The sequence below is a fragment of the Lithobates pipiens genome, unplaced genomic scaffold (genome assembly GCF_037356315.1).
Source record: "Lithobates pipiens isolate NorthernLeopardFrog02 unplaced genomic scaffold, aLitPip1_a1.2 Scaffold_25, whole genome shotgun sequence".
Taxonomy (NCBI): domain Eukaryota; kingdom Metazoa; phylum Chordata; class Amphibia; order Anura; family Ranidae; genus Lithobates; species Lithobates pipiens.
The window spans coordinates 225584732-225608638 of NW_027507787.1; the positions used below are offsets into that span (position 1 = coordinate 225584732).

Here is a 23907-nt window from a genome sequence, read left to right on the forward strand (position 1 = left end):
CTCCACTTCCTACTGACACAAGCCTCCTCCTCCTCCTCCTCTTCCTGTGTGATGGGTGGGACAGCAGGAACACTATCTGGATAAAGGGGGCCTTGAGAGGCAAGGAAGTCCTCCTCTTCCTGCCTCTGTTCTGCCTCAAGTGCCCTGTCCATTATTCCACGCAGCGTATGCTCCAACAGGTGGACAAGAGGTACAGTGTCACTGATGCATGCACTGTCACTGCTCACCATCCTTGCGTCCTCCTCAAATGGTGACAGGACAGTACATGCATCCCTGATCATGCCCCACTGGTGTGGTGAAAAAAAAACAAGCTCCCCTGACCCTGTCCTGGTGCCGTAGTCGCACAGGTACTCATTGATGGCCCTCTGCTGTGTGTGCAGCCACTGCAGCATGGCCAACGTCGAGTTCCACCTGGTGGGTATGTCACATATAAGGCAGTTCTTGGGCAGGTTCAACTCCTTTCAGAGCTCAGCCAGCCGAGCACTGGCATTAAATGATCAGCGGAAATGCACACAGACTTTCCTGGCCTGCCTCAGGACATCCTGTAAGCCCTGGTACCTGTTATGTCAGCTAGTAAGTATTTTGAGGCTGAAAATATGACCTGGAGGTTTTTAAGGTTCGCCAGCCATTAAAGTCAATGGGGTTTGCAAACTTTTGGCCGCGTTCACGAAACGTCCTGGTGGAAGTTCGTCCATCACTATTGACGCCACACCCATGTGCCCTGTGTAGCTCACGTCCTTAACCTGGTGGTGCAGAGGTGCATAACATGGACACTGACATACAAAAGTATTAAGTGAATCTGGGATCGACAATGGCAAGCATTCTTTTTTTATCTGTGAAATTTGGTACAATTCAGGAGCGCATGAAGGACATGTAGGCGAGGCAAGGTCAGGACAGGCTGTGAAGGGGGTGCAGAAGAGGATCAGTGTCACAGTCAGGGCAGCACAGTCCTGTGCCAGTGTCCCAGTGTGCCAACCTGTGCTTGAGCCCCTCCCTCTGCCCGGCCCTTACCCCCCACCTATGCAGGGCTCCACTGCGGTGGTCCGGAGGTGCCAGTCCAGTGCTGATCCTCAGCCATGGTACTGGCACTGCCTGCTCATTGGCTTCTCCGCTGCTATCTCCCCCACTGTCTGAAACCAGCACCATGATAGAGACTGAGCACTGACACCAGCACTGAGATAGAGAGCACTTACACCAGCACCGTGATAGAGAGCACTGACACCAGCACCGTGATAGAGAGCACTGACACCACCACCGTGAGAGCACTCACACCAGCACCGTGATAGAGAGCACTGACACCAACAACGTGATAGAAACCACTGACACCAGCACCGAGATAGAGAGCACTGACACCAGCACCGTGATAGAGAGCCCTGACACCAGCACCATGATAGAGAGCACTGACACCAGCACCGAGATAGAGAGCACTGACACCAGCACCGTGATAGAGAGCACTGACACCAGCACCATGATAGAGAGCACTGACACCAGCACCAAGATAGAGAGCACTGACACCAGCACCGAGATAAAGAGCACTGACACCAGAGCCATGATAGAGAGCACTGGCACCAGCACCGAGATAGAGAGCACTGACACCAGCACCGTGATAGAGAGCACTGACATCAGCAACATGATAGAAAGCACTGACACCAGCACCGAGATAGAGAGCACTGACACCAGCACCGAGATAGAGAGCACTGACACCAGCACCGTGATTTAGAGAGCACTGACACCAGCACCGTGATAGAGAGCACTGACACCAGCACCGTAATAGAGAGCACTGACACCAGCACGAGATAGAGAGCACTGACACCAGCACCGTGATAGAGAGAACTGACACCAGCACCGTGATAGAGAGCACTGACACCAGCACCATGATAGAAAGCACTGGCACCACCACCGTGAGAGCACTGACACCAGCACCATGATAGAGAGCACTGACACCAGCAACGTGATAGAAAGCACTGACACCAGCACTGAGATAGAGAGCACTGGCACCAGCACCGAGATAGAGAGCACTGACACCAGCACCAAGATAGAGAGCACTGACACCAGCACCAAGATAGAGAGCACTGACACCAGCACCGTGATAGAGAGCACTGACACCAGCACCATGATAGAGAGCACTGACACCAGCACCAAGATAGAGAGCACTGACACCAGCACCAAGATAGAGAGCACTGACACCAGCACCGAGATAGAGAGCACTGACACCAGCACCATGATAGAGAGCACTGACACCAGCACCGAGATAGAGAGCACTGAGGATGAGGAGGGTGCAGAAGAGTAAGGCTGAGTGAGCCACTCAACCAAGTCTGGTGCGTCCTTTGACGTAATCGCACGCACCTTCTGCAATTTGCCACTTTGACTCAAGCCTGTTGCTTCTGCCCTGCCCCTACCAACCCTTCCTCTGCCTATCATTTTTTAAATGACCCTGTGACAAAAGTCTCTAGAGAAGTACAGTATGTATTTGGAAGAAGGTATATAACACCCAGCTTCAATCTGTCATTTTTGGGGGCCACTGGTCTATCACACCAGTTATAATACTTTTTTTAATTGCATTTGTCACTCTTTGTAGTATTGCTGCAGAACCGCTCAGCAGTCACAATGCTGCACAGTGGAAATGCACTATACTATGCTTTCTATATGTGCAAGTATTTTATACGTGTATTACACCCCTATATACTGCACACCAAATAGTACACCTATACCAGTCCTTAAAAGGACCTTTGTGGACCTAATAGTAGCTAGCTAGTAGCTAGTGAATTCCAGACTGTCCCTGCTCCAAACACCAAACTGTCCCTCAGTCCCTACACTGATAAAAGACAGCTGCAGAATCGGGCAGCAATCAGCTCAGCAGCTCAGCAGTCAAGTATAATAGGCTTTCTATATTTGAAAGAAAGTATATTATACGTGTACAACCCTATATACTGTACACCTATACCAGTCCTTAAAAGGACCTTTGTGGACCTTATAGCTAGTGATTTGCAGACTGTCCCTCAGTCCCTACACTGATAAAAGACAGCTGCAGAATCGGTCAGCACTCAGCTCAGCAGTCAAGTATAATAGGCTTTCTATATTTGAAAGAAAGTATATTATATGTGTTCAACCCTATATACTGCACACCTATACCAGTCCTTAAAAGGACCTTTGTGGACCTAGTAGCTAGTGATTTGCAGACTGTCCCTCAGTCCCTACACTGATAAAAAAACAGCTGCAGTATCGGTCAGCACTCAGATCAGCAGTCAAGTATAATAGGCTTTCTATATTTGAAAGAAAGTATATTATACGTGTACAACCCTATATACTGTACACCTATACCAGTCCTTAAAAAGACCTTTGTGGACCTAGTAGCTAGTGATTTGCAGACTGTCCCTCAGTCCCTACACTGATAAAAGACAGCTGCAGAATCGGTCAGCACTCAGCTTAGCAGTCAAGTATAATAGGCTTTCTATATTTGAAAGAAAGTATATTATACGTGTACAACCCTATATACTGTACACCTATACCAGTCCTTAAAAGGACCTTTGTGGACCTAGTAGTATTAGCTAGTGATTAAACTGACTGTCCCTGCTCCACACAGCGTCCTGTCCCTACACTGACCAAAGACAGCTGCAGAATCGGTCAGCAGTGCACTCAGCAATCACTAGCACAGCAGTCAGCAGCGGTGCACCAGAACCCGATATACTGTACACCTATACCAGTCCTTAAAAGGACTTTTGTGGACCTAATAGCTAGCGATTTGTGTCACTACAGTCTGTCCCTGCTCCACACAGCAACCTCTCCCTACACTGACAAAAGACAGAATGTAAAATGGCTGCCAGATCAGGTCTATTTATAAGGTAGGGGGTATGTCCAATTGTCCATGTGCTGAAATGTCTCAATTTGTTGTCCTGTACCCCATGATGGATGTGTCATCACGGGTCAAAGTTCTTTACCAGTGTAAACGCATATGTCTGCCGCGCGAACAACACCAGAAGTCCGCCGGTTTGGCAAATCGCGAACAAGCAAAATTTGCTGCGAACCGACCGCTGGGCGAACCGCAAGGCCATCCCTAGGCGTCAACCACATCTCGGCCTGCCCCTGCAGAGCTGACAAAATATCTGCCCCAGTGTGGCTCCTGTCCCCCAAACAAACTAGCGCAAGCATGACATGACATCTTTTTGCCTACGTACTTGCATAGCCCCTTGAACACCTACGGAGCACAGCTGGTTGAGAGGACAGAGCACTCAAAGAGGCCATGGAGGAAGAAGAAGAGGAGGGGATGGTGGAGAGAGGTGTGTCACAACCAGTAGTAGCATTTTGGAGGCGTGGTGGTCGAACAACCTCCAACACTACTGCACCTTGTCCTACATCCTTCCCAGCTGCCAGAAGAGTGAGCCAATGGGCCATGAAAGATAGGTAACGTCCCTGTCCATGCCTGCTGGACCATGAGTCAGCTGTAATATGCACCTTACCGCTGACCGCCCTGTCCAGTGAGGCATGGACATTGCCTTCCACATGCCGGTAGAGAGACGGAATCACCTTCCGTGAGAAAAAGTGGTGTTTGGGGACCTGCCACTGAGGAACCGCACATTGTGCAAACTCACGGAAGGGGGCTGAGTCTACCAACTGAAAAGGCAGCAGTTGAAGTGCTAGCAATTTAGCCAAGCTAGCATTCAACCGCTGAGCATGCGGATGGCTTGGAGTGAACTTCTTTCGATGGTCCAGCAGCTGGGGCAGGGAAATTTGCCTGCTACAATCGGACGTGGGTGTACTGCTAGCAGAGTACCCGCAAGTACTTGGCTGTGACACAACTAATTCTACACCTTAATTCCACTCAGTGCAGGTTTCAGAGAGGACTGAAGGTCTAGTGGGGTATTAGATCCCAGCTGATGAGGAGCAAGGAGAGGTCCGCTTTGTTCTTTGGTGTGGGTCTTTAAGGTACACTTGCCAATGAGCTGCATGGCAGGTCAACATATGTCTGGTCAAGCATGTGGTGCCCAAGCGGCTGATGTTTTGGCCACGCAAGATACGCTTGAGACATATTTTTCAAATAGCAGCGGCCCAATCTGATGCACTGGTCTCAAAAAAGGCCCACACCAAAGAACTTTTGGAATAACGTGCAGAGACAGCACCCTGCACAGGCGGAGCTCTGCGGTGTGATTCAGTCGGTGTGCTGCCCCTAAGCTGGCCCCCAGAGGGCATCCTGCCTCGTTGGAGATGTGCCTCCTCCTCCTCCTCTCTCCTATCAGGCAACCACGTGGAGTCAGTGACCTCATCATCCCCTCCCTCTTCATCACTGGAGCAAACCTAGCAGTATGCTGCAGCTGGTGGAACATGACTGCCAGATTGCTGTCCTTCTTGAGCATCCCCTGTCTCTGCGCTCACGCTACTGTCTTCCTCTATCTGGGTATAATCATCAGAGCCTTCAAAACGCTGGGCATCCTCCTGGGGCATGTACCGAGCACTGTGCTCAAACAGTTCAGGGGACTAATCAGGAGGACATGGTAGGTCTAGGGAAGGAGGGACTGATGATGACATTGAGACGAGGGAAGAGGACGTGTTGGCAGCTGCTTTGCTAGTACCCTGAGCCTGGGTGAGAGAGGATGAGGAGGATGAGAAGGGCTTGGTCATCCACTCTACCAAGTCTTTGACATGATGTGGCTCAACACGTCCAGCTCCCGAAAATAAGGACAAGCGTGTCCCATGGCCATGTGCTGATGACGATGCACCGCTTCCACGACCAGCACTGTTGTCTCTAGACACAGAGCCTGCTTGCCCTCTTTTATTGGCTCGTGACTGTCTGCCTCTCCTTGTTGGCCTTCCAGGCATAGTAATGCAGGCAGGGAGATGGAAAAACCAGCAATTGGGTAGTGTATATTGTGCTGGAGGCACACAACACCCACTGTAAAGGCTGCAGATGGCTGTATTAGAGAACACCAGCAAAAAAAGGGTCGATACAGGTGTATACTGTGCTGGAAGCACACAACACCCACTTTAACTCCTGCAGATGCTTTTATTAGAGAACACCAGCAATAAAGGGTAGATGCAGGTGTATAGTGTGCTGGGCTGGAGGCACACAACACCCACTAACTCCTAAAGATGGCTGTATTAGAGAACACCAGCAATTAAGGGTAGATACAAGTGTATACTGTGCTTTGCTGGAGGCACACAACACCCACTAACTCCTGCAGATGTCTTTATTATAGAACACCAGCAATAAAGGGTAGATAAAGGTGTATACTGTGCCGAAGGCACACAACACCCACTAACTCCTGAAGATGGCTGTATTAGAGAACACCAGCAATAAAAGGTAGATACAGGTGTATATTGTGCTGTGCTGGAGGCACACAACACCCACAAACTTCTGCAGATGGCTGCATTAGAGAACACCAGAAATAAACGGTAGATACAGGTGTATATTGTGCTGTGCTGGAGGCACACAACACCCACTAACTCCTGCAGATGGCTGTATTAAATAACACCAGCAATAAAGGGTAGATACAGGTTTATATTGTGCTGTGCTGGAGGCACACAACACCCACTAACTCCTGCAGATGCCTTTATTAGAGAACACCAGCAATAAAGGGTAGATACAGGTGTATACTGTGCTGAAGGCACACAACACCCACTAACTCCTGCAGATGGCTGTATTAGAGAACACCAGCAATAAAAGGTAGATACAGGTGTATATTGTGCTGTGCTGGAGGCACACAACACCCACAAACTTCTGCAGATGGCTGTATTAGAGAACACCAGAAATAAACGGTAGATACAGGTGTATATTGTGCTGTGCTGAAGGCACACAACACCCACTAACTCCTGCAGATGGCTGTATTAAATAACACCAGCAATAAAGGGTAGATACAGGTTTATATTGTGCTGTGCTGGAGGCACACAACACCCACTAACTCCTGCAGATGGCTGTATTAGAGAACACCAGCAATAAAGGGTAGATACAGGTGTATACTGTGCTGTGTTGGAGGCACACAACACCCACTAACTCCTGCAGATGCCTTTATTATAGAACACCAGCAATAAAGGGTAGATAAAGGTGTATACTGTGCTGAAGGCACACAACACCCACTAACTCCTGCAGAGGGCTGTATTAGAGAACACCAGCAATAAAGGGTAGATACAGGTGTATATTGTGCTGTGCTGGAGGCACACAACACCCACTAACTCCTGCAGATGGCTGTATTAGAGAACACCAGCAATAAAGGGTAGATACAGGTGTATATTGTGCTGTACTGGAGGCACACAACACCCACCAACTCCTGAAGATAGCTGTATTAGAGAAGAACAGCAAAAAAGGGTAGACATAGGTATATACTGCGCTGGAGGCACACAACACCCACTAACTCCTGCAGATGGCTGTATTAGAGAACAACAGCAATAAAGGGTAGATACAGGTGTATACTGCGCTGGAGGCACACAACACCCACTAACTCCTGCAGATGCCTGAGAAAAGAACACACTGTCCCTGCCTATCTAACTCTTTCCAAGCATGCTGGAACACACTATACAAGGCATCCTGCCTGTGGCCAATTATGGCTCTCCTCGCTGCCGGTGCTGTCATTGGTCAACCAGGCGGGGTCACAGTGCATGCTTGGCCAATCATGAGCCAGCAATGCACTGCGATGGCGCAGTGCATTGTGGGCTGTGAGCGCCGCGCAAATTTGGCGCTAACGACCCACAGAGTTCTGGCTTCGCCGAATGGGCAAACAGCCGGTGTTCAGGTCCAACATGCGCTCGACTCGAACACCAAGCTCATCCCTACCCATGAGGCATAGCAAGACTGACAGCTACACCACAAGCATGACACCCAGAGGCATGATGGGACTTGTAGTTTTGCAACAGCTGAAGGTCCGCTTATTGATAGACCAACACAAAGTGACACATAATTGTGAAATGGAAGGAAAATGATAAATGGTTTTCAACATTTTTTACAGATAAATATGTGAAAAGTGTGGAGGGGGGCATTTCTATTCTGACCCCTTTACTCTGATACTCTTAACTAAAATCTAGTGGAACCAATTGCCTTCAGAAGTCACTTAATTAGTGAATAGAGTCCACTTGTGTGTAATTTAATCTCAGTATAAATAGTTAGGTATAAAAAGCTGTTCTGAGAAGCCTTCAGAGGTTTGTTAGATAACCTTAGTGAACAAACCGGAACACACCAGACAGGTCAGGGATAAAGTTGTGGAGAAGGTTAAAGCAGGGTTGGGTTATAAGAAAATCTCCCAAGCTTTGAACGTCTCACGGAGCTCTGTTCAATCCATCACCTGAACATGGAAAGAGAATGGCACAACTGCAAACCTACAAAGACATGGCTGTCCACCTAAACTGACAGGCCGGGCAAGGAGAACATTAATCAGAGAAGCAGCCAAGAGGCCCATGGTAAATCTGGAGGAGCTGCAGAGATCCACAGCTCAGGTGGGAGAATCTGTCCACAGGACAACTATTGGTCTTGCACTTCACAAATCTGGCCTTTATGGAAGAGTGGAAAGAAGAAATTAAAAAGAAATCCCATTTGCAGTTTGCAAGAAGCCATGTGGGGGACACAGCATATGTGGAAGAAGGTGCTCTGGTCAAATAAGACCAAAATTGAACTTTTTGACCTAAAAACAACATGCTATGTGTGGCAGAAAACTAACACTGCACATCACCCTGAACACACCATCCCCACCGTGAAACATGGTGGTGGCAGCAGGGACAAGAAAGCTGGTCAGAGTTTATGGGAAGATGGATGGAGCCAAATAGGGCAATCTTAATAGAAAATCTGTTAGAGTCTGCTAAAGACTTGAGACTGGGGTGGAGGTTCACCTTCCAGCATGACAATGACCCTAAACATACATCTGGCGCTACAATGGAATGGTTTAGTTCAAAGTCCAGACCTAAATCTAATTGAGAATCTTTGGCAAGACTTGAAAATTGCTGTTCACAGACGCTCTCCATCCAATCTGACAGAGCTTGAGCAATTTTGCAAAGAAGAATGGGCAAAAATGTTACTCTCTAGTGTGAAAATCTGGTAGAGACATCCCCAAAAAGACTTGCCGCTGTAATTGCAATGAAAGGAGGTTCTACAAAGTATTGACTCAGGGGGGCTGAATACAAATGTACACCACACTTTTCACATATTTATTTGTAAAAAATTTGGAAAACCATTTATTATTTTCCTTCCTCTTCACAATTATGTGCCACTTTGTGTTGGTCTATCACATAAAATCCCAATAAGATACATTTATCGTTTTTGGTTGTAACATGACAAAATGTGGAAAATGTCAAGGGGAATGAATACTTTTTCAAGGCACTGTATATTACAAATTACCAGTCTTTAGATGTATCCATTTTCTCTTTTTAGGCTGTGAACATTTTCAGCAAGTACAGAAAATACCTTTTGATCTACCCATACATGTGGTGTTAAGCCACTTGTATGGCACATTTAAGCCACATGTACGGCCACATGTATGACGCACACAAATTTTCCACAGACAAAATGTCAGACTTTTGTCTGAAGGATATTGGCCAGGAACTTGTCTTGCATACAAACGGCAAGTAATTGTCGGCCAACAGACAGGAACGTAGTGACGTAATAGACCTACTACGAGACTACAAAGAGGAAGTTCAACTGTCCCCCTTTTGGGCTCCTTCTGCTAATTTTGTGTAAAAGTTTGGTGAGTGTTGATTCGTGCTTTTAATTTCGGGCTTTTCAGTTTGTCTCTGAACGTCTGTTTGTCAGCCAGACATGTTGCGGAATCGAAGGAGATGACGTGTTATTTATTATTGGCCTTGGAGTTATTGCTTTGACCCAAGTCCAGTCCAGGAACAGGAGGAGGAGGATTTCTTGGACCAAAAATTGGTTGCTTTATTAATCATGACCAATTATGTTATATGCCTTTGCTGCGGGAGCTCCAGGGGAATAATCCGGAGGATTTTCGGAATTATCTCCAGATGACGGACCCCTGCTTTCACCAACTCTTGGCATTTCTATATACCCCTATATTAAGAAGCAGCACACATTCATTAGGCTTTTATTTTATTTTTTGGTTGAATAATGATTTGATTTGTTATAGTTTCAATATTTTTGGATGCATAGAATGTACTTTTTGTTAAGTTCTATTGGTAGATAGCATGTCTAATTTTATTTGGTTTCTTTTTTTTTAATGCACAATAAAAAAAATTGTGGAGAATAATACTTGGCTATGTGTTTTACTTCAAATGACAGTTTGGGAGTAGGCAGTTACATTTAAAAAAATACAATGTAAAATTAACAAGGGACATAAACATAGTTGTATCTTTGAGCTTAAAAGCTATGGGATATTGGTGTTGTGGTAACTTGTCCAAAAAAAAAAAAAAAAAGGAAAAAAAAAGCATAATAATATTATTCTTGATATCACTAGAAAAAAAAAGCCTTTGAAGATTTGTTTGCCATAACTCCATCAGTATCACCAGCAAAGCAACTTATTATCCCATTAAAGAAGAAGAGAATGTGCGCTGCATTTCGAGATTTCATAATTTGCCACGTCACAAATGTTAATTCTCCATTATGAACGCTAGTTTACAGGACCGACCATTTCCAGCTCATCATTGCTTCTGAGCTGTTCTTGCTGCTCAAGGTCTTTTATTGCTGGGGTGATATTTTTTTGCAGGGGTCCAGTGTTGCTTGGGGAGATCTGTTGTTGCTGGCTGCAGGGGTTCAATTGTTCTGCTTTTCTTGTTACCATTAACACATTTTATACAAATGATACTTTGCTCTATTTTCTCTAAAAGGTGCAATACAGGGAAGTGGGTGGGGGGTGGAATCAAAAGGCGGTGATCGGAGGTGGGTAGGGGGCGGAGACTCTACCTGACTCAGGAAGGGGGAGTTCCTGCACCTATTCTCTGAGAAAAAAAATGTAGAGTGATGCCTGGATCCTTGTTGGAGCAGTTCATGGTGGATTGATGTTTGGACGTTTTTGACCACCTATAATCTAGTGATCCAGTTGTAAGGGTAAGAGGCTTGGCTTACTGTGGTGTTGGTGGAAGTTCACTGTTCATCTTTTTAGTCAAGGTTCATTCACCTATCGGGTGCCTCTCAGAATTGATAGACGTTTGCTTTGCTTTTATGGACATTTAAGCACTGCATTTCTTGACTTTAACTCTAACCACCTCCTGCCCAGCCTATAGCAGAATTACATCCGGGAAGTGGTTCAGTTATACTGACTGGGTGTGATAAGATGTCCAGCAGGACAACATGCCAGCACGCGCAGCATGACAATCGCGAGTGCTGCGTGTTTGTCTGACATGCCCCATCTCCGAATGTGGTAAGAAGCCTCTGACAGAGGCCTCTTACCACGTGGTCAGCTGTGACCAATCACAGCTGATCATTGCATGAACTAGGAAGTGCCGGTAAACAGCATTCCTCAGTTTGCATTGACAGGGAGAGCCGATCAGCGGCTCTCCCTGTCAGAGGGGGTCTGTGCTGATAATTAACATGTTGATTATCAGCACAGCTCATCAGATGTGCTACCACAGCTGCCAGTCAGTGCCCATAAGCTGCCAGTCAGTGCCGCATAAAAAACAGATGACAGTGCCCAGATCAGTGGCAAGCAGTGCCCATATCAGTGCCAATTAGTACCCACCACAGGGCCAGTCAGTGCTCATCACAGTGCCAATCAGTGCCCAGCAGTAAAACCTGCCATTACCTCATCATCAGTGCTGCCCATCAGTGCCACCTGTCCATGCCAATCAGTGCCACCTGTCAGTGCCAATCAGTGCCGCTTATCAGTGCCCATTGGTGCTGCATATCAGTGCCACCTATTGGTGCCCATCAGTGCTGCATAACAGTGCCGCCTATCAATGCCTATCAGTGCCACCTTATCAGTGCCAATCCATCATGCTGCCTCATCCGTGCCCATCAGTGAAGGAGAAAACAAAATTTTATAACCAAAACAAAGAAAAAAAATGTTTTCAAAAGTGTTGGTCTTTTTTAGTTTAGCAAAAAATAAAAATGCATAGGTCATGAAACACTGCCAAAAGAAAGCTCTATTTGTGGAAACAATATGATAAAAATGTTGTTTGGGCACAGTGTAGCATGACCATGCAATTGTCATTCAAAGATGGATTTTGTTGTCGGAATGTGTGATCGTGTGTACGTGGCATTAGACTGCGAGCATAATTTGTTCCGGAAACATTCTTGTAATCCAAAGCACTTTTATATCAAAGTGAATTTCCCTATAAGAAGTAATGGAAACTCAGATGATTAGTTCCACAACTATTTATTCATAAAACCTTCAGTCTATAGTCCATATAAAATGATTATAGCAATATGGCTTTGAGGCAACTTCCATTAAAGTCTATGGGCACAAGTTGGATAGAAGTCACCTTAAAGTAGTACAGGGACCTTTTCTAAAGTTGGAGCAACTTCAGTAGTGCTAATTAAGACAGCTATTAATAATCACTTTAATACCGGGCACTTTCTGCCCAGCACAATTTTCAGCTTTCAGCGCTGTCACACTTTGAATGACAATTGCGTGGGCATCTAAAATGTTTTTTTTTTTTTTAAGTTTGTTTAGCAAAAAATAAAAACTCCAGTAGTGATGAAATACCACCAAAAGAAAGTTCTATTTGTGGGAAGAAAATGATAAACATTTTGTCTGGGTACAGTACCCAGACAAAATGTTTATCATTTTCTTCCCACAAATAGAACTTTCTTTTGGTGGTATTTCATCACTACTGGAGTTTTTATTTTTTGCTAAACAAACTTAAAAAAAAAAAAACATTTTTGAAAAAAATAGAAGTATTTAGTTGTTTCTGTTATAAAATTTTGCTTTCTCCTTCACTGATGGGCACTGACGAGGTGGCACTGATGGGCATTATTGAGTTGGCACTGATAAGGTAGCCCTGATAGGCACGCATGATGGGGCGCTGCTATGTAGAATTGATGGGCACTGATAGACGGCACTGATATGCAGCACTGATGGGCACTGATAGGCGGCACTGATGGGCACTGATAGGTGGCACTGATATTCAGCACTGATGGACACTGACAGGTGGAACTGATGGGCACTGATAGGTGGAATTGATTGGCACTGACAGGTGACACTGATAGACACTAATAGATGGCACTGATGGGCAGCACTGAGGATGAGGTACTGACAGGCATTTCTGATGGGCACTGTTGGTGGCACATCAAATGAGGCAGTGCTGATAATCAAAGTGCTGATTATCAACGCATACTCCCCTCTGACAGGGAGAGCTGCCGATGGAAAGACATTTATCAACACTTCCTGGTTCACGCAATCACCAGCTGTGATTGGTCACAGCTGATCACATGGTAAGGAGCCTCCATCAGAGGCTCTTTACTACGATCGGAGATGCGGTGTGTCAGAGTGACACACAGCACCCTGTGGTGTGCTTACCAGCATGTTATCCTGCTGGATGTCATATTCTCCTATAGGCCAGTTGGAAAGTGGTTAACTTAAAATGGGATTTCAAATTTCACGTGACTTGGGGTCTCACAAGTCGGATCCCAAGTCGCGAACCGAGCTTAACAGTGTGAACTGAGCCTAAATGCTGTACCTTCATTAAATGTAACCATATTGCTACACTAAGAGGCGCTTCTGTTATCTTTTATACTCAGTTGTGAGATAACGCTACTTGTATATCAAGACATTGCCTGTTTATTAAGTTAAAATTGAAAAAAATTATTTTGCTCGTCTTGTAAAACACTCACAGACCAAGTTACTGGCAATCCAAGGTTTTACTGTATATTGCAAAGACAAGGATTGGAGCGGGAGGCTTGTGAATACTGGTATTTCTTTGCTTAGTTACCTTTCTGTCCTGGTTGGTACACAGCTTTGTCTGTCTGGATAAGAAGAACAGATTTTGTCTTCTTCAGGAGGACCTTTGCGCTCTTTTTTATGGCTTCTCCTGCATTCTCAATCATGGCTACTAATGTGGCAACAACATCTTGTTCCTCAGGTTTAAAATCTGGAACCTGTAAAATAAGAGAAAAAAATGAGTTGATCATAAATTATTCAACGTATTTAAAATGAAGTACGAACTTGAAGAAAAAAGGGATTGTATACATCTTTCCCATGATAATAGCAAAGATGCAGAAGGTTACAAGAGATACAATATTTTCCAGCAGTGCACTGACCTTCTGTAATGCTGCATACACATGACTGGACTTACCGGGAGACTAGGTCTGACGGAATCAGTCCGTCGGACAATTTGATCGTGTGTGGGCTAATCCGATCAGTTTTCAAAAAAAATAAAAAAATCAGACGGACCTAGAAATAGAACATGTTTCAAATCTGTCCAACGGACTCAATTCCTATCGGTAAAACCATTCATCTGTATGCTGGTCCGACGGACCAAATATGACGCAAAGGGAAGCTAAGCTATTTGCTACTGGCTATTGAACTTCCTTTTTTAAGTCCCGTCTTACGTCATCACATTCAAAACGAACAGACTTTCTAACGGACTTAGTCCGTTCATGTGTGGCCGAGTCCGTTTATTCGGAAAGTCCATCGGAACTCAGCCGAAAGTCCGTCGAGAAGACCGTCTGACCTAGTCTGCCGGAAAGTCCAGTCGTGTGGACGTGGCATAAAAGACACCAAATGTAAAGGTGTATGTGTCTTGTGGCCTAAAATAAAGTTTCATGAAAAAAAAAAACTCTTTTCATTAGACATGTACACATTGAATCGTAAATTCGAAAATTCGGAAATTCGAAATTCAAAAATCCAAAAACTCGAAAATTCTAAAATCTGAAATAAAAACTAACTAATAAGAACTTAACTATTACTGACTATTAAATTATAGGTATTGGAATTTACTTTCAAATTTGGCTGTTAGTGGACGTAACGAATACAAATTTTTCCGAAGATACAAATTATCTGAAATAATGAATGCTGCATCTAAACAAATGGAACTGAATGAATTAATAATAAATAATAATAATAAAAAGTTTTTATTATTATTATTGTTATTTATTATTAATAATGTATTACGTTCCATTTGTTTAGGTATGGCATTTGTTATTTTGGATAAGTAATATTCGCTACATTCACTAACTTCCACATTTGAATTATCTGAAATAACGAATGCCGTATCTAAACTAATGGAATGTAACGATCTAATAATAATAAATAACAATAATAACCTTTTTATTATTTATTATTAATTTGTTCTGTTCCTTTGTTTTGATGCGGCATTTGTTATTTTGGATAATTCATAACTTCAGGTACATTTGTATTCACTTGTATATTTACTAACAGCCAAGTTTGAAAGAAAATTCCTATACCTATTATTTAATAGTTAGTTATTATTAGTTAGCTAGTTAGTTATTCTTTCAAATTTCCAAATTTTATTTCTTATTTTCGGATTTTTTCATTTACGAATTTACAAATTTACTAATTGTGATCATAACGAATGACCCGAGGAATGAAAAAAAAAATTATGAAATGAAAACAAACACATTTTTCAGCAGTTCACATGTCTACTTTTCAAGTCACACTGAAATGAATGGGAGGCAGTTTTCAGGCACTTTACAGGCACTATTTCTAGAGCTAAAACGTCTGAAAACCGCCTCAGTGTGAAAGGGGTCTATCTCCTGCTGAGGAAGGAGCGATTATAGAGTTATATGCTTTGTTAATTTTTCATGTCAGAGGTTTACAAGCACTATAAAACTGGAGCGCAGAGCCTGGCAGGGAAAAGACGTATAGAGGACCTCTGGCTAACACCCCCCCACCACACACACACACACACACACACAAACACACACACATATTTATTTTTTATTTTTTCCCAGCTTGCCTGAAGGCTGTATCTGCATATTTCCCATACTTACCCCTCTAGTGGATCTAGCTTTGTCCCACTGAGATCCTCTCACACCCGGCCACAGCTACGTTCTGTGCCACCATGTTCAGTATGACGTCATCGAGATACCCGCTGGCTCTTCCGGGTTCAGCAGGCAGGCCTCTCGATGACATGTCAATAGACCCACCCCCTCCTCCATTCTTTGGATGGATGGCTAAACCTTCTACGATATGTGATGTGCATATCCCAGGAGGCACAGTGGGCAGGGCGAGCATCGATCGCCTAAGGCAAATGACTCACGTGGGGAGAAGGCCCCAGACTTTTTTTCTATAGAAAAGTAAACAAAGAAAAAGAAAAGCCAGATACTTCTGCAGGATGGGACTAGGGGTGGAATAACAGGAACTTGAGGAATAGTGAAGGTCCGCTGTAAGGAAGCCTCTCATTTGGGGTTGGAGGTATGTACACCTTAGGATCAAAGCAATTGTAAGGCCATGACCTTCTGAATAAATTAACTTGCCTCCAAAAATCAAAGGGAATGAGCAGATGAGACAGAAGAAATTACCACTGGCCATCTTTCCGAACATCCAATAAGACATGTACATGTGGTTTACATTATTCTTTTTGCAGGGAATTTTACCTGTATTTTGATGCAAGTGAAGGTGGAGTCTTGGAAGGTCTCCTCTGCCAGGGTGGTGTTCTCATCTTCCAGAGTTAGTAAAATCTCTACTCGGCTCTCTCCCTGAGCTCCCTCCAGTTGTATACAGATCTCCTCAGATTGGTCAGAGCGCAACTCTGAGGGGAAGATGACTGCATAGTGTCTAAGGAGAAACATAGAAATTAGCTGTCTATATACTGGATAGACTGGATACAAGCTTAACCGCCTTAAAACCCTACTGAGCTTTTCACTATATATCAAAATGCAGCTTGGGCATAGCCTAAAAAAAATAGCCTCTCCCTTACCCCCCTACCTTTCCAGGCTGCATGCCCCCATAAGGGTCTTTTTTTTGGTATGGGGTTCCTTTCCAAATCTATACCAGACCGAATGGCCTGGTATAGACTGGGAAATGGGGGGGGACGTGAGCCCTCCAATCAGAAAATTTCAGATTTTCAAACTTCAGAATTTTCGAATTTACGAATTTACGAACTTCGAGTTTTCAGATTTCTCAATTTTCAAATTTTCAAATTTTTAATTTCTGAATTTTCAAATATTCGAATTTCCAAATTTTTTAATTTACGAATTTTTTAATTTCCGAGTTTCCAAATTTCTGAATTTTCAAATTTCCAAATTTCGAATTCTCAAATTTCTGAATTTTCGGAATTCAAAAAGTCGTGGATTCAAAAATTCTAATATCCAAAAATTTGAAAATCTGAAAAATAAAGAAATGCTCAGTAAAATTTGAAATAAAAAACTTACTAATAATAACTAACTAATAACTTATAGGTATTCAAATTCCCTTTCAAATTTGGCTGCTTGTGAATGTAATGAATACAAATTTATCTGAAGTTACAAAATATCCAAAATAACAAATGCCACATCTAAACAAATGGAATTGAACAAATTAATAATAAATAATAATAATAAAAAGGTTTTATTATTATTATTTTTATTTATTATTATTATTATTATTAGATTGTCATGTTCCATTCATTTAGATATGGCATTTGTTATTTCAGATAATTCATAACGTTGTACTTGTTACGTTCACTAATAGCCAATTTTCAGATTTTCATTCTTTTGAATTTTCAAATTTTCATTCTAATTTTTGGATTTTCAAATTTCCAAATTTGTGGATTTTCAAATTTCCAAATTTATGAAATATCGAATTTTCCAATTTTCAAATTCTTGAAATTTTGAATTTTTGAACTTCCGAAATTTCAAATTTCCGAAATTTCGAATTGTGGTTCAACTAATTTGGTAGTCAACATAGTCATCCTCTGTAACATCTCCTTTTGCATCTGAAGTAATTTTTCTAATTCAGAATCACACTTTGACATGTTGTATAGGTGAGGAGCGTTTGATCAGCGTTCACCATTAGGACACTAGACACTAGTTAGAATTTTTCGAATTTCCAAAACTTTCCAATTTCTGAATTTCCGAACTTCCGAAATGTTGAATTTCTGAACTTACGAATGAATTTCCAAAATTTTCCAATTTCTGAATTTCCAATTTTCGAAATTTTGAATTTCTGAATTTCAAATTTCTGAAATTTAGAAATTCCGAAATTTTGAATTTTCTGAAAAATTCTATATTCGAAACTTGGAAATACCGAAATTTAAAATTTTCAGAAAAAAATTTAAATTTGAAAATTCCAAAATTCTAAATTTGGAAATTCTAAATTCTGAAGTTTGGAGATTCAAAATTTGGAAATTCTGAAGTTCGGAAATGTAAAATTTGCACATTTGAAAATTCACAATTTGGAAATTCTGAAGTCTGGAAATTCGAAACTTGGAAATTCTGAAGTTCAGAAATTCGAAATTTGGAAATTCTGAAGTTCAGAAATTCTAAATTTCAGAAATTGAAAAATTCAGAAATTCGGACATTTCGTAAATAACAAATTTGTCAAAATTTGTTAAAAAAAACTAATTCGTAACTAAACGAATTGCACATGTCTACTGCACAGAGCTACAACTCTATCAGGACTTATCTCCTTCTTCCTGCCTACCCTTCAAATGGTCCCCCCAGTGATCATCACTCAAGACCTTCATACCCTGCTGGTAACTTGTACTTCTTTGTGCCCTATACCCTCTGTACCACCTTCAGGGCAATAGTGTGCTTGGCCGCAAGGAGAGTCGCTCTTGGCATCTCAGCCAATAATCTTGTAAAGCATGTTTTGGCAATGTATAATAATGTAATATGATCAAGAGACTATATCAAATATAATAAAATAAATAATATATACACGTTCCTATCACTAGGAAAGGAGTTCATCCATGTTCACTCCTTGCGCAATCATACACCTCAGAACGATTAGTGCCCACACATAACACAGGGACTGTGTTGTGGCAATCTGGCATGCCCCGTGGCTGTTTCCCTTGGTCTGCTGGGGGTTTCTTGCCTCAGCACTGGGTCAGACATTTGCCTGAGACCCCCATTGTTTCCCATTTAGAAGCTGGCCCCCGCTAACTGAAGATGTTCTTCCGATAATGCACCTATATTGAGATTGTAGTTGCTCCGTATCGGTATATAAACAAGAAAATTCCCAGCTCGACTTACCAACCAGTTGCAACCAACCAAATTATCCGTATCGCTATACACCCACACCAGGAACAGTTGGTTTGTCACTTCAGCCAAGCTTCCTCAAAACATATATATATATATATATATATATATATATATATATATATATATATATATATATATATATATATATATATATATATATATATATATATATATATATATATATATATATATATATATATATATATGTAGCACTTACCCCCGAAGGAGCTGCTGGAAATTATTTGGGCTTGTACTCTGCTCTTGCTCCCCCTTAACACAGCTGTATAATGCTATTGATGTGAAACCCAATGGCAAAAACAACCCAACAATAACATCAAATATTGTATTTTTTACCGTTACCTGAGCTCCTCTTGTTGTAAAGATAGGAAACAATCTCACACCAATCATGCTTTAACCAACCCAAAATGTTACTGGAAACTGAGTTCAAAATCATAAACACAGTAACAATGGTAATATACAAAGTAGTATAATTGTCAGGGACCTACCCGCAGGAGAACTGGCATCAAAGGCAAGGGCGGCCAGGACAACATATTCGCCAGTGTGCACGCGCGCGCCAATGCGTGCCAGTGCGCATACCCGTGCAAAATAAAAACAAAGGATTCGCCCTGGGACTTTAAATTAAGTGGGTACCGTTTCCGACAGTAAACATGACAGTAGTAAATATAGTATATGGTTTATTCAAATACAATTGTTTACATGCATAAATAACACCAACAGTTGCCAATTAAAAAAGATACATAAACAAGGAATATTGGTACATAAATGTAGTAGTAGTCATAGTACACGGGCGTCATACTACCCGACTAGTTTCGTGAGATCCAGCTCGCTCTTCAGGGGTGGATGTGTGTAACAATGTTCCTAGGATGAAAAAAATATATATATGTTTGGCGATATAGCACAGCATTAGTTATAAAGGCACAGGGTAGGAGGTGATCCAAAGATTTCCTCATTAAAAGCAAGATGAGGCAAACATAGTGTAATCCAGTTTTTCAAAACCAGCTCTGCACAGCGAAACAGGGGCTTACACTGTGGAGGCGCATTAACCCCTTAAGGGGAGAGGGAGCTGGTGAGTGCGGATTATTGTCTTTTCACACGAAAAATCGCACCGGTCACAGTCCAGGAATCCACTGAAAATTAAAGCACACAGTCACCTTTGCTAGAGAAGAACTTTTATTGGAGCTGTATTGTCTTATTTGCCTTTTTTGCCGTTGGACTTTTTATATCAACTAAAAAACGCATGCTTTAATTTAGCGACTTTATAATCGCACAAGGACAGAAAATATATATACTATGGCACTTTAAGCAGCACGCAGCACTTTTTTGCAGTAGCTTTTGTCATCATTGTTAATAAGGCACTTTTTTGCATGTTTAGCACTTTAGCATCTTTGCACTTCTGATAAATCGCAAATAAGTGAATTATGAGAAGTAGGTTTTTTCACAATTTTTTTCTATGCATATGGCTAGGGATTTATATATGTAGAATATCCACTTGATGTTTCCCATACAATATTGGTTTCTTTTCATTTTTATATATCATTTTATGTGAGACATTTTTTGAGAGATATTGTCACGTAGGCACTTTTCAGTCACACCTTTTATATATTTTTTTCACACAAAAACAAAATGTAAATTAATAGCAGGTGAGCCTGCAGTAGGTGCAATTAATAGTAGGTGAGTGCCGTTACTACCACTTCTGGCACATATTCACGTCTTTTCACCTTCCGGGTGAATTTATATGGTAGTGGCAGCCCCTTTTTCTTAATTTTAGGGTTCCAATTCTGTTTTTTTAGGTTGTTCACATATAGTATTTTAGTTTTATTTCACATTTAGGGTCCATAGCGCACCTACTCCCCCTTTTTTCTTATCACAGGGTAGGAGGGGTTGTGGGTCCCCATACTCACCACTGAGCTTGACCATGGCTCCAGGTTTGCAGCCACAAGATGGTGGCAGCAGATGCCTCCCCAGGGAACTGAGGGGGCAGAGTCAGATGGGACCCCACAGAGAGCCAAACGGAGAGCAGGCATGGCATAGGTGTAGTGATATATCCCTAGAGACCTCATTAGTCCATAAAAAGTATAGGCTGTGAACATAAGTATGTTTGTCAGGAATCTAAAGTAGTAGAGTAGAATCAATAAGTATTAGCATAAAGATATGTATGCATGAATGAAAAGCCTGGGCCAAAGGTTGTAGGGACATGAAGATGGTTAGAAACGTAGGATAGCAGAGGGAGTGACCAGGTGACAAAATAAGCAAGTTAAGAGGGGAAAGAGGTGAACTGCAATTGTGTGAATGTGTGTGTGTAGTGATGTATCCCTAGAAACCTTGTTAGTCCATAAAGAGTATAAACTATAAGCATAAATATGTTTATCAGGGATCTAAAGTAGTAAAGTAGAATCAATGAGTATTGGCATAAAGATATGTATATCTAAGTAAAAGGCCTGGGTCAAGGATGGTAGGGACATGGAGATGGTGGAAAACATAGGATAGCAAGGGGATACTAGCAGGGGACAAGATAAGAAAAGAGAGAGAAAGAGAGGAGAAAGAGGTAGACTTGTGTGGAAGAATCTGTGATATCCAAAAAAGTAAAATAAATAAAAATAAGTGCTTTGAGAATAAACAATGTGTAAGATGTGCAAGTATGCCTAAATATAGCAAGTATCAAAAAGGTGAATATAATAAGTACCTGAGTATGGTGAATATCGTAAGTATAAAAGTAATGAGACACAGAAAGCAATCTCCACAGCTGTGTGTGTCCGTGAAAAGTGAAATGAAATCCAAGCCATGCCTGACCTCCAATTTAACCCCGGAAGAGCCCAGGAGGCTCCGCCCCAACACCATGTGTGGGTGGCTGACATGTGAGTGCAGGGGGGGTATTCTTTGGGTCATATGCAGTGCCATCCAGTCTCCAAACGTCACGTGTGTGGTTGGCACCAACGATCTCGATCTTGGTCTCATCAGACCAGAGAACCTTGACCCAGTCTGTCTCAGAGTCCTCCAAGTGATCATGAGCAAACTGTAGACGAGCCTTGACATGACGCTTTGAAAGAAGAAGGTACCTTAAGGGCTAGTCTGGAATGGAGACCATTGCGGTGGAGTACGTTACTTATGGTATTGACTGAAACCAATGTCCCCACTGCAAAGAGATCTTCCAGGAGCTCCTTCCTTGTTGTCCTTGGGTTAGCCTTGACTCTTCGGACAAGCCTGGCCTCGGCACGGGAGGAAACTTTCAAAGGCTGTCCAGCCCGTGGAAGGCTAACAGTAGTTCCATAAGCCTTCCACTTCCGGATGATGCTCCCAACAGTGGAGACAGGTAGGCCCAACTCCTTGGAAAGGGTTTTGTACCCCTTGCCGGCCTTGTGACCCTCCACGATCTTGTCTCTGATGGCCTTGGAATGCTCCTTTGTCTTTCCCATGTTGACCATGTATGAGTGCTGTTCACAAGTTTGGGGAGGGTCTTAAATAGTCAGAAAAGGCTGGAAAAACAGATAATTAATCCAAACATGTGAAGCTCATTGTTCTTTGTGCCTGAACTACTTCTTAATACTTTAGGGGAACCAAATAGAATTCTGTTGAATTGAGGGGTTGAATAATAATTGACCCTCTGAATAAACTTTTCACTATTTAAAAAAAAATTAAACAAAGAAATAACATTCTTTTTTGCTGCAGTACATTTCACACTTCCAGGCTGATCTACAGTCCAAATGTCACAATGCCAAGTTAATTCCGAATGTGTAAACCTGCTAAATCTGCAGGGGGTTGAATACTACTTGTAGGCACTGTATCTATCTAATTCTAATATTAATCATAAGATGAGGATAAATAAGGATTAAAGACGTTTGTGATAACTCTGTCTGAATATAAGCAGCAAAGCAACTTCATTCTTCTAGCATTATAAAGAAGAAAAGAATGCGCTGTATTAAAAAATCACAAAATTAGCAGCTTGAGGAATGTGCTAGCTTCAATACGAATGCAGCTTGAGGAATGTGCTAGCTTCAATACGAACGCTAGTTTTACCAGACCGATCGCTTCTGTCCTATACTTGCTTCTGAGCATGCATCATTCTTAGTCCGCCGGACTAGCATACTGATGAACAGATTTCCACTGGAAAGACAAGTCCGGCGGACAAATTTTGAGTCAAAACTACTTTCTAAGTCTGTCGGAAAAAGTCCACTGGAGCCTACACACGATTGAATTGTCCGGTGTACTGTGGTCCGACAGACAATTAGATTGTGTGTACACGGCATAAGTCTCCCTCTCACTCTTTCTCTGAAAGGCTTGTCTTCCTCTAATCGGATCTTATGTTCTGCACTTTTTGCAAGCCCCACAACAAACTTATTTTTCGAGAATGCAGTTCGCCATCTTAAGAGTTGAGTCTTGGCCCTTTCCATCCAAGCAGGTGTGAGAGGAGTGTTCTTTGGGTAGAACTCTTCCACTGGGATCTCATCTTTTTCTCTTCTCAAGTCACTCGGTGGGACTGGAGTGGCAGGGTTTACTTGCCCCAGCAATATCCTAGCAGGCATTTTCACCGGAGAGGCTGTTTTGTTACAAACGCTAACTGAGACCTTCCCGTGACTTCTTTGTAATGCCTTGGTCGAGATCACTTCTGGGATTATCTTGTCAGGGCTGGCTTAGCCCTTCCTCCTCTGGGCTGGCTGCTCAGCTGTCGGCTAATTGCCATCTCTCTTCTCATTCCACAGTTACCAGCTGTTCCCGATGATGCTCACCTGACCTGCCTATTTAAAGCCTTCCTGCGTGTTTGTCACATTACAAGGAACCATCTCCTGCTGTTTGTTTCAAGACTGGCTTGCTGACATCCCTCCTGGCTTCTTATACTGCTTGCAGTTGCTCTCTTGGATCCCTGACTTCTGGCCTGGCTG

At 42.6% G+C, this 23907-nt stretch overlaps 1 protein-coding gene across 1 annotated transcript in view; it reads right to left on the reverse strand.

Moving 5' to 3' along the window:
* The window catches only part of LOC143929828 (alpha-2-macroglobulin-like), a 217504-nt gene extending 200727 nt beyond the window's left edge, over nt 1-16777 (reverse strand). The window contains exons 1-3 of the mRNA XM_077453804.1: nt 16755-16777; nt 16424-16604; nt 13798-13963 (exon numbers count right to left, since the gene is read on the reverse strand). Coding sequence (XP_077309930.1) covers nt 13798-13963; nt 16424-16604; nt 16755-16777 — 370 coding nt within the window. The remainder of the gene's footprint in view (nt 1-13797; nt 13964-16423; nt 16605-16754) is intronic.
* Between the last annotated feature and the right edge of the window lie 7130 nt (nt 16778-23907).